The sequence below is a fragment of the Oncorhynchus masou genome, chromosome 30 (assembly GCF_036934945.1).
Source record: "Oncorhynchus masou masou isolate Uvic2021 chromosome 30, UVic_Omas_1.1, whole genome shotgun sequence".
Taxonomy (NCBI): Eukaryota; Metazoa; Chordata; class Actinopteri; order Salmoniformes; family Salmonidae; genus Oncorhynchus; species Oncorhynchus masou.
Window position 1 is genome coordinate 28,097,743 of NC_088241.1, and position 10,642 is coordinate 28,108,384.

The 10,642-nt window shown below is 40.7% G+C and overlaps 1 protein-coding gene across 2 annotated transcripts; it reads left to right on the top strand.

Annotated features, from left to right (window-relative positions):
- The first annotated feature begins 487 nt into the window (after positions 1-487).
- Positions 488-7,045, top strand: LOC135522472 (thyrotropin-releasing hormone receptor-like). Of its 2 annotated transcripts, XM_064948766.1 has the most exons (3): positions 488-640; positions 867-1,624; positions 4,740-7,045. In XM_064948766.1, exons 2-3 carry the CDS (start codon positions 902-904, stop codon positions 5,175-5,177), a joined length of 1,161 nt encoding a protein of 386 aa, XP_064804838.1. In that variant the 5' UTR covers positions 488-640; positions 867-901; the 3' UTR covers positions 5,178-7,045. The 2 variants fall into 2 exon arrangements, with proteins under 2 accessions (XP_064804838.1, XP_064804836.1); XM_064948764.1 differs by having other exon boundaries at positions 488-1,624.
- The last annotated feature ends 3,597 nt before the right edge of the window (positions 7,046-10,642 follow it).

A 10,642-nucleotide genomic window follows, 5' to 3' on the forward strand; every position in this document is an offset into this window, starting at 1 on the left:
AGAATGTTATGTGCTAGCTGGGAGGTCACTGCAAGGAAGAGAAAGACACTGAACATGTGGGATGCCATGATGTCCAAGCAAGACATTTAGATAGCCAATACATCTGAAAAGTCCAATTTGAGTAGGATTTTACAGATTTGTAACTTGAAATATAGGTTTAGTAATAATCAAATATAACAGTTGGCATTGAATCATATATTTGGTTTATATATTTGGTTTCACACAAATGTAGTTTTCTAAAATTGAGAAACCCTAACTCATTTATTGTTTTAGGCTTTTCCAAAGAGTACATTTTTTACACTGTACATGTTTTAAGTTCATTGTTACATTTGAAGTCCCTGCTCTATCATGCATGGCTACACGGCTTTTCTGTTGGCTACAACCACACTATCAGAACAGCTGGTAGAGAGTAAAGTCACAGTCAAAACGCTCTTTGGAGCTCTGTGCGTAATGACAAGGCTGTCTTCTCAGACTGGAGTTGCGCGTGCCATGTCACACCTCTTTACTTTACCTCTTTGCTTTTACTGGCAGTTTGCCTAACTTCGTGCATAAAGAGGACTAAAACATGGGTAAACGGCACTAAAATCCAAACCTGGTCTTCGTATTCATCGAATATGTCTTGCTCGCTCGATTTTATATGGTATGTATTTAAATCTCTTTCATAACCTTACGGAATTAGTTTGCTTTTATGTTGGATAAGTCATACAAAATACTTTATTGAATAATGACTTGGTTTTGGAACTATTAGATTTTTAAAGGGAGCTCTCTTGAGGTTATTTTAAATGTAAAGCCTGTGTCTGAAATGAATTACTCCTCCAAGTGAACTGGACAGAACTAAACCATGGAGAATGTTACTTCAATTCCAGATAACCAGACGCTTGGTCAATGGACTGATTATAGCATGGAATACAAAGTGGTCAGCATATTTTTTGTGATTCTCATCTGTGGGATAGGAATAGTTGGAAACGTTATGGTGATTCTAGTTGTTCTTACAACCAAACACATGCGGACACCCACCAACTGTTACCTGGTGAGTTTGGCGGTGGCCGACCTGATGGTTCTGACGGCGGCGGGACTGCCGAATATTACACAGAGTTTGTATGGAGGAGGCTGGGTGTACGGATACGTCGGGTGCCTTAGCATCACTTATTTCCAGTACTTGGGCATCAACGCGTCCTCATGCTCTATCACCGCATTCACTATTGAGCGGTACATAGCCATCTGCCACCCCATAAAAGCGCAGTTTATGTGCACTCTGTCAAGAGCAAAGAAAATCATAGTGGTCGTTTGGGCTTTTACCTCGCTCTACTGCGCCATGTGGTTTTATCTGTCTGACATGAACGAGTTGATTTATGACAATATTACCGTGGTCTCATGCGAATACAAAGTGTCAAGAAATCTTTACCTGCCATTTATCTACTTCACGGACTTTGCCATGTTCTACGTGGTGCCCCTCATGCTAGCCACGGTTCTGTATGGATTTATCGCTAGAATTCTTTTCCTCAACCCATTGCCGGCTGACCCCAAGGAAAACACAAAGTGGAAAAAAGAATCATGTCAAGGAAATAGGATGACGAGCGCCAACAATTCATCCTGTAGCACAACCATCCGCTCTCGCAGGCAGGTAAGTTGCAACTCTACTGTTTTAAAGTTTGTTATCTTATAACGGTGTATCTACAGCGTAATAACTACAATGTGTGTGTGTGTGTGTGTGTGTGTGTGTGTGTGTGTGTGTGTGTGTGTGTGTGTGTCGTGAATAAAGTGAGGGGAATCAAATTAATGATACAACAAAAACTCCAGTATAATTAGATTGTGAATTCAACAGTTTCATAATTGCACTGGTATGATATGTCATGAAGTTGGGGTGTTCAATCCCAGCATATTCTGTACACTCCTAGAAAAATAGCTTCCAAAAGGGTTCTTCTGCTGTCCCCATAGGAGAACCCAGGTAGAACCCTTTTGGGTTCCATGTAGAAAGTGTAAAGGGTTCTACCTCCAACCAAAAAGGGTCCTTCAAAGGGTTATTTTATGGGGACAGCCGAATAACCCTTTTAGGTTATAGATAAGATGTTTTTTTCTAAGAGTGTACGGTAACATCCTAGAGAAGGGAACATTTGCCCACTGGGCACAGACGTCAATTCAACGTCTATTCCACGTTAGTTTAACGTAATTTCATTGAAACGATGTGGAAACAATTTTGATTCAACCAGTGGGTAATCATTGTAAGTCGGTTACAGTGTGCAGCACGAGCGAGGCAACATGCAACGGACCACGTTAATATAGACTCATAAAGCCTCACCACTATGCTGACAGCACACGCCACTGAATAATGTAGTTTGTAACACATATAGAGCATACACAGCACCTGAGACTGAGCATGCGAATGGGAGGGGTGTGAGTTTATCTGAAGAAAGGGAGAGCTCCACTATAAGGAGTGGATTTTCAAGTATTGTGGTGCCAGCATCGTGTTATAGGAATGCTTGTCACCATTAGGGACTGGAGGTGGAGTACCGGCAAAATAAATACTGGGGTATGTGTACACCATACCGGTTGAACATGAGCCAACACAATATTTAAAACGAAGATGCCAAGAAACCTGTAGGCTGTAGGCTCATTATTTATCATTAACACGTCACCCTCATTGAAATTAGTGAATGGACTAGAAAACTGGTAGAATACGCACCAAAATGCGATGTGGTTCGACGATAACAGTGACATTTTGTGAAGCCAGAGATGAGTGGCAGAGAACGAGATGCTGAGTGGACAGTGAACTCATCAATTCAGGTTACAAGTGTAGGCCTGATGAATGACAATCACAGAATGTTTGTAACAGATGTCTCTTTCCATTCATCAAATGGCCGCTGCACAGTGCACTGTATGGATGTGGGAATTATTTGTGGACCAACATGCTGACCACACTGCTCGCGTTGCGTGCACGAGCGTTGCAAAATAAATGTACACATACAGTACATGTTATTCAATCATTGCACCCACACTGCTCACGTGCGACAGCGAGCGTCTGCGTGGCCAGGCACTGAAATAGAAGTTAGTTCTATTTGTGACGCTCAACGCTTTGCAAGTCCCGCCTCGCAAATCTCCTCATTGGTTTTTAGGAGCATATACCCACGTGGGTGATTGAAAGATGAACTGACGTCCACACTCCAGTCGGTTGTAGTAATGCACCTTAAAGTTGGTTGCCAACCGCCATATAAAGTCGAAAGAAGAAAAAGACACGTAAGAAGGAGATATGACTAGAAACAAATTGGGTTTACCGTTTTATCTGTGGATTAATTGTCGGAGTAGAGGACCTTGTGCATTTCAGGTAAAATAACAACCCAATGTTTATTTCCCAGGATAAATTAGCTAGCAACTTCAAGCTAGCTAGCTAAATTGCCATAAATGTTTAATGCTTTTCGACCTGTCCCCAAATTAATATACTTGGTTTAGAGTATGTTTTGATATTTCAACCTGTGTGTCCTGATCATTTCTGGTGTGGGGGGACAAAATCAACGTGCGCACACGGACGTTTTGTGAGAAGACCATTATTTTTCGTGATGTCTCATGGTCTGACAAACACCGCTGTATCTCGGGCACCTTCCACGTAGATGTGGAATGCCGACATTGGGGGGTGCGGTGGATTGAGCTATCTCTAGTTTAAATTGACAGATTTTGATGGGATTAAAAAAAAATGATGTTACTTAGATTGATGCACCGGTGCGTCAATAGACTCTTTATTAAAAGGTAATACATTTGAAAAGTTAATACGACACATTTTTACTATTAGGTCCACAGAGATCCTATTCAATTAATAGGGATTCTATATGTAATTCTACCTGTAAGAAAGTAAATCTATAGTACTTTCACCCCTGTTAAAAATGAAAGTAGCAAAGCCCAGGTAAAACGTTAGAGGAAAACCACCTCAGTCTTCTATTTTTCAGTGGGACAATTACACACATTTTAATGCCAAATACACACCGGAATGACTTTCCAATAATTGTTAAGTGTTCCGGAGTGGTCAAGTCTCAGTCCTGAATGAAATCTGTCAATCAATGACTCCCAACCAAATAAAATGTGTAATTAATTAGGTTACCTTGGTTGCACGCCCTCAGCCTTGTCTGAAACATTGACCAAGCCAGCCTTGGGCTCTTTTTGTCTCAGTGGAATAGACAAAAAAGACAGATGATGGATCTGTGCTCACTGCTAGGTCATTTAGCAAAACAAGTCAGGATAAGGCTCTGACATAACACACACATCTCTAACTGGCCTAGCGATGAATGGAAACCAGTGCAATCCATACCACTTACCAGGGCTTGATTGAATTAACTCAAAAGGTCAAAATTGAATAAGGATGGTGATCAGGAATCTTCCCTTAGCAATGATGATAGTTGCTCCCTGGCCCTATCCAATAAGAGACACATCACAGGCGTGAGACCTCACAACATAAATAAGGATGATAGAGTTTAATATAAACATAATCACATCATAATAATATTTGCAATTAAACTGCTCTCTAGGTTCTGTTGGTTTAGTCTTACAGATGCTGTTTTGTCAGTCTCTTCAGTCTGTGGTTGATATTAATTGTCAGAGGGTGCTCTCTGACCCATTTCAACCACTTTTCTTTGCATAGCAGTAACATACTTTTTCACACATTTTTTTAACAGGGGTCAAGCTGAATTCTATTCTTTCCCATGTCCTTTTATGAAAATGGATCTTGATTTTCTTCCATGTGTTGTTGTCAGGTGACTAAGATGTTAGCTGTGGTGGTGGTGCTCTTTGCCCTCCTCTGGATGCCCTACCGGACGCTGGTGGTGGTAAACTCCTTCCTGGACAAGCCTTACCTGGACCTCTGGTTCCTACTCTTCTGCCGCATCTGCATCTACCTGAACAGCGCCGTCAACCCTGTCATCTACAACGCCATGTCTCAGAAGTTTCGCACCTCCTTCAAGAAGTTGTGTCACTGCGGTCCGCAGCGATTGGAGAAGCCGGCGTCTTACAGCTTGGCCCTGACCTACAGCGCCATCAAGGACACAACCAATGGAGAGAGCCCTGACCACTTCACTACCGAGATGGATGAGCTGGCCACACCCACACCCAGTGACCAGTTCCTGCCCAGCACCAAGAGGATATCATTCGAGGACACCTCTCTGTCAGGCAGGCTTGCCCTTTGCACTGCCTGACGGAAAAAAGAACTCCATTCAGGCAACAATGATTACCTGAAAGGATCTTCTTATCCTTAAGCTCTAGTTTGTGAATTCAAAATGGTCTCCAGCAGCATACTTAAAATTCTATTCTATAACTAATTTTCGGTCGAGGAATTTATTTAATATTTGAGCAGTACAACGGCAAACATTAAATGCCAAAAAATGTGTTGTTAACAGAGGAAGTACTACTTCATTTCTTTATCTAGCATGGTGAAAATATATTCTCCCCCCTCTCTGTAGCCATCTTAGCACAAAGCACCCAATTATAGGCATTGTTTAAATCTGTCCTAAACATTGTGTGACACACACATTTAATTTGCAAGGTAATAATCATACTGCTTTCACATACTGAACAACAGTTGTCATCTCTGTAAAGTGTTTTCCTACAAGGGAAATATAACAAGGGAAATATGTTATCCCTCTTTTTATCTGGAGAGTTGTAGGCCAGGAACTCAGTGTGTGTGTGTGTGTTCGTGTGTGTGTTTTAAAGATAAGCTCACTCTACAGGAGGAATCAAACTGTCTGGGCTGTTGTTAAAACCACCCTGCTACCCTCCATGTTTTAAAACAGCACAGAGAGAATGTGATCACTGACCACATTTCCAAGGCAGAATTCAAAAGGAGGCAGAGTATCAAAACCATCTCTGCTCAAGGGGTGTAAATATCCCACATTGCTTTAAATTGAAACCTGCCTGTCAGGGAAATAGAGATGAGGTGAGATGAAGTTTATTTAAAGGTTACAGATGATGAAAAGGACTGATAACAAAGCAATGACACGCCGGATCTGTCATCCGTTTGATTCCTCAATACCATTTGACTTTATCGTAACCTTATTGGCTAAAAGGTTCACCCGATATGAAACGTTCCGCAGGGGCTAGTGTCAAAAATGCAGCATGGTTAAACATCCTGCTGTACCTGTAATGGACTACTGTGGTGTGGATTCAATCAACAAGTGTTGGAAGGTCCAGACCAGACCAAACATTATGTTGACATCCCCAACAGCAGATACTGATGGTAGCATTTCCCCATAATGGATCCCCCCCCAAGCACAACCCACAGAGCAAAGGCGAGATGAGAGGATTCAACACTTTATAGATTTGACGGAGGCTGGTGAGTCATGGTACAGCCATAAAGCACGGGCACAGTGTCAAAAAAACGGAATGAGCATTGATTTAATTTAGGAATAAATAAGGAAAAAATAGAATGTTTGTTGTTGTTTATTTTATACTGATGAAACGCCCTCTCTGTTCCTTTTAGGATACTGTAAAAATGCTTGCAAATGATTGTGCGTTGCCATGTGAAATTGATGTACATTTTCGATGTACGTTTCAGAACTGTTTTCAATTCATACCTTTGTACCATTTGCATTGTGTCTGCCAGTAGAGCTATTTTGTAATAACGTAGTTTGTTTTGTTCAGTTTTATTGTTTGTTCCCATCAATATACAGTATTTTACTATGGAGCAATCAATGTGGAGCTACGCTCTACTTCTTTGGTAACACTACAACTACAGTATGTTTCAAAGAAGGTATGTGAAATAATGATCTGTCCCTCTTGCACTTTCATCTACTATCTCCGTTGCACAGTTTCCACCATTAGAGGGAGTGGTGCCTGGTAGCGAGTTTGCAGCATGGACACTGTAAAACAAATGATGTTGTGGTGTGATTTCAAAAAGACAGACATCTATGTGCAGTATACAGTTATTCTTCAGTCAGCAATGTTGTGTATCCTGGTCTCCCTTTGCTGGCAGTTCTCTGCATTGTAAAAACTACCCTTGTTGTTTGGATGGTTTGTGTTTTGTATTTTGTATTGTCATTTGTCTACAATAAAATGATCATTGATCATGTACTCTGTCAAATATTGATAATTACTCTCAGAATCCCGAACTTCATGTGTCATTATTTGTTATTAATCTCAGTATATTTGGACACATCTTCACTGTATTTTCATCTATTCCATTAGGATGCAATCAAAACACATGGTTACTTTTCCAACTTCATCAAAACACTTAACATACTCACATAGTGATTTTATAAAGATGACTGCACAAATAAATATCATGAATTTGAACATATACTGTATGGCAGCCAACAATATGGTAGTTTCCATCTGTTCTTATCACAGCACATTCATTTGGAATAATTAATGGGATAATGGTGTGGAAAGCAGCATTGAAAGCATCAGTTTATTTGAAAAGTGCACATATGTTTTATGCAGTGCTCAAATGTGTTCTCCACACACACAATATTAAATAATGGAGAACTGTGACGACAACTACATAGCAAATCATCAAAATGTTCTTCATAAATCGTAAATTGAGATAATATTGAGACATTAAATGGGATGATTATATTGACCACACCAATCTTTTAACATTGAGCACTATTCGGGGGACCTGGAATAATCTGGCCTCTTGTGAGCAAAGCACTCCATTTTTAGATAGTCCCACTAGACCTGTCAACGTAGTTGTATTTTAAAGTAAATAGCCTAGCTCAAGTAGATATGAGGTTTACCAGACACACATTTATTTTTTTATTACCGTAAAAAGGATTGTTATGGTAGCAAATTTGTATAAGAATTCTGGCAAATGCTACTAACAAATGTCTACTAACTTAAAACTGCTTTGTTCTTTATATAAGTTATAAAAGCAGCCTGCTCAGTAGTAACTAGATGAGAAAGACAAGAATGAATGAAGGTTGAGGTGAAAGGAAGGCAAAACAGAATACAGATAAATATAATAGCCACCGCAATATCGTTCAATCACTCTATTACTATTTATTTTTGTCTCTCTCACTCTTTTTTTTCTCTCTCTCAAATGGACGCACTCAGACACACGTGCGCGCACACAAACACACACACACACACACACACACACACACACACACACACACACACACACACACACACAAAGGCTTCTCTAAAACTGGGGTAGGTTGTAAGGATTAACACAGTCAGACGTGGCTCAAAGTTGTTAGAGAATGAATGTGTGCATAGTCTGTTAACAACATAAACTGGTCTGAAGGACATTCCCATTGGTAAGGAGTTTGGGCATCCAGATGTTTCCCCATTATATTCTCCTCTGAGTCCAAGGTCACTCACATACACACCTGTCACCCTTCTGATCAACAGCTCTCTAAATAACCAGCAAAATACCTGAATTACAATTTTCTCAATGAAATTATATTATTTCTACAGATTTGCACAACAATGCCTTTTGTAAACAGGTGGTATAAGGGCACAAGGCGAGACTCAAATGCAGACACAGGAGGCAGATGGTTGAGTTCCGATATTTATTATACCAAAAGGGGTAGGCAAAAGGCAGGTTGGGGACAGGCGAGAGTTCATAAACCAGGTCAAGGTCCAAACAGTACCAGGCGATAGGCAGGCTCGAGGTCAGGACAGGCAGGGGTTCAGTGAACAAGTCAAAATCCAAACAGTACAAGGCGATAGGCAGGCTCGAGGTCAGAACAGGCAGAGTGGTCAGGCAGGAGGATTCGGCGTCAGGACAGAAAAGGATCAAAACCAGGAGGGCTAGGGAAAAACAGAGACTGGGACAAATAGGAGTTAGGAGAAACGCTGGTTGACTTGGCAAAACAAGACGAACTGGAAAAGAGAGAAAGGAAACATAGGGATAAATACACCGGGGACTAATGGGGAAAACAGGAGACACCTGGAGGTGGGTGGAGACAATCACAAAGACAGGTGAAACAGATCAGGGTGTGACAGTTGGCTATTGTAGGATTTATGATGAGAAGGCCTAAGATAAAATGAATACAACTTTTTGACTAAATAAACAAATTAACACAATCTTCCAAATTGTATTTTATTTTCAAAATTGCTTGTTAATCAACAATATAATGTTGCTCATACTAATTTAAACTGCGTTGTTCTTTATAGAAGCTATAAAAGCAGCCTGCTCAGTAGTAACTAGATGAGAAAGACAAGAATGAATGAAGGTTGAGGTGAAAGGAAGGCAAACAGAATACAGATAAATATAATAGCCACCACAATATCGTTCAATCGCTATTTATTTTTGTCTCTCTCACTCTTTATTTTTCTCTCTCTCAAATGCATGCACTCATATACACACGCGCGCGCGCACACACACGCATACTTACACGCACGCACACACACACACAGAGACTTCTCCAAAACTGGGGTAGGTTGTAAGGATTAACAAAGTCAGACGTGCCTCAAAGCTGTTTGGGAATGAATGTGTGTATAGCCTGTTAACAATTTTTTATTTTATTTTTTATTTTACCTTTATTTAACTAGGCAAGTCAGTTAATAAGAACAAATTCTTATTTTCAATGACGGCCTGGGAACAGTGGGTTAACTGCCTGTTCAGGGGCAGAACGACAGATTTTTACCTTGTCAGCTCGGGGGGTTGAACTTCCGGTTACTAGTCCAACGCTCTAACCACTAGGCTACCCTGCCGCACCACAAACTGGTCCCAAGGACATTCCCATTGGTAAGGAGTTTGGGTATCCAAATAAAGCAATATACAGTACTACAGGACACACCTACTCCTTCAAGGGTTTTCTTTATTTGTACTATTTTCTACATTTTAGAATAATAGTAAAGACATCAAAATGATGAAATAACACATATGGAATAATTTACATGTAGTAACCAAAAAATGAATCCAAATTAATTTAGCTTTTCCAACAGTCAGGAGCTCTTGTTGGCTGCTTTTCCTTCACTCCGCGGTCCAACTCATCCCAAACCATCTGAATTGGGTTGAGGTCGAGTGATTGTGGAGGTCATCTGATGCAACACTCCATCACTCTCCTTCTTGGTCAAATAGCCCTTATACAGCCTGGAGAAATGTTGGGTCATTGTTTTGTTGAAAAACAAATTATAGTCCCACTAAGCGCAAACCAGATGGGATGGCGTATCGCTGCAGGATGCTGTGGTAGCCATGCTGGTTAAGTGTGCCTTGAATTACAATTAAATCACAGACAGTGTCACCAGCAAAGCACTCTCACACATCACACCTCCTCCTCCATGCTTCACGGTGGGAACCACACATGCAGAGATCATCCTTTCACCTACTCTGCATCTCACAAAGACACGGCGGTTGGAACAAAAAAATCAGACCAAAGGACAGATTTCCAATGTCCATTGCTCGTGTCTATTGGCCCAAGCAAGTCTCTTCTTATTATTGATGTTCTTTAGTAGTGGTTTCTTTTCAGAAATTTGACCATGAAGGCCTGATTCACACAGTCTCCTCTGAACAATTTATATTGAGATGTGTCTGTTACTTGAACTCTGAGGCATTTATTTGGGCTGCAATTTCTGAGGCTGGTAACGCTAATGAACTTATGCAGCAGAGGTAACTCTGGGTCTTCCTTTCCTGTGGCGGTCCTCATGAGAGCCAGTTTCATCATAGTGCTTGACGGTTTTTGCGACTGCTCTTTAAGAATCTTTCAAAGTCCTTAAG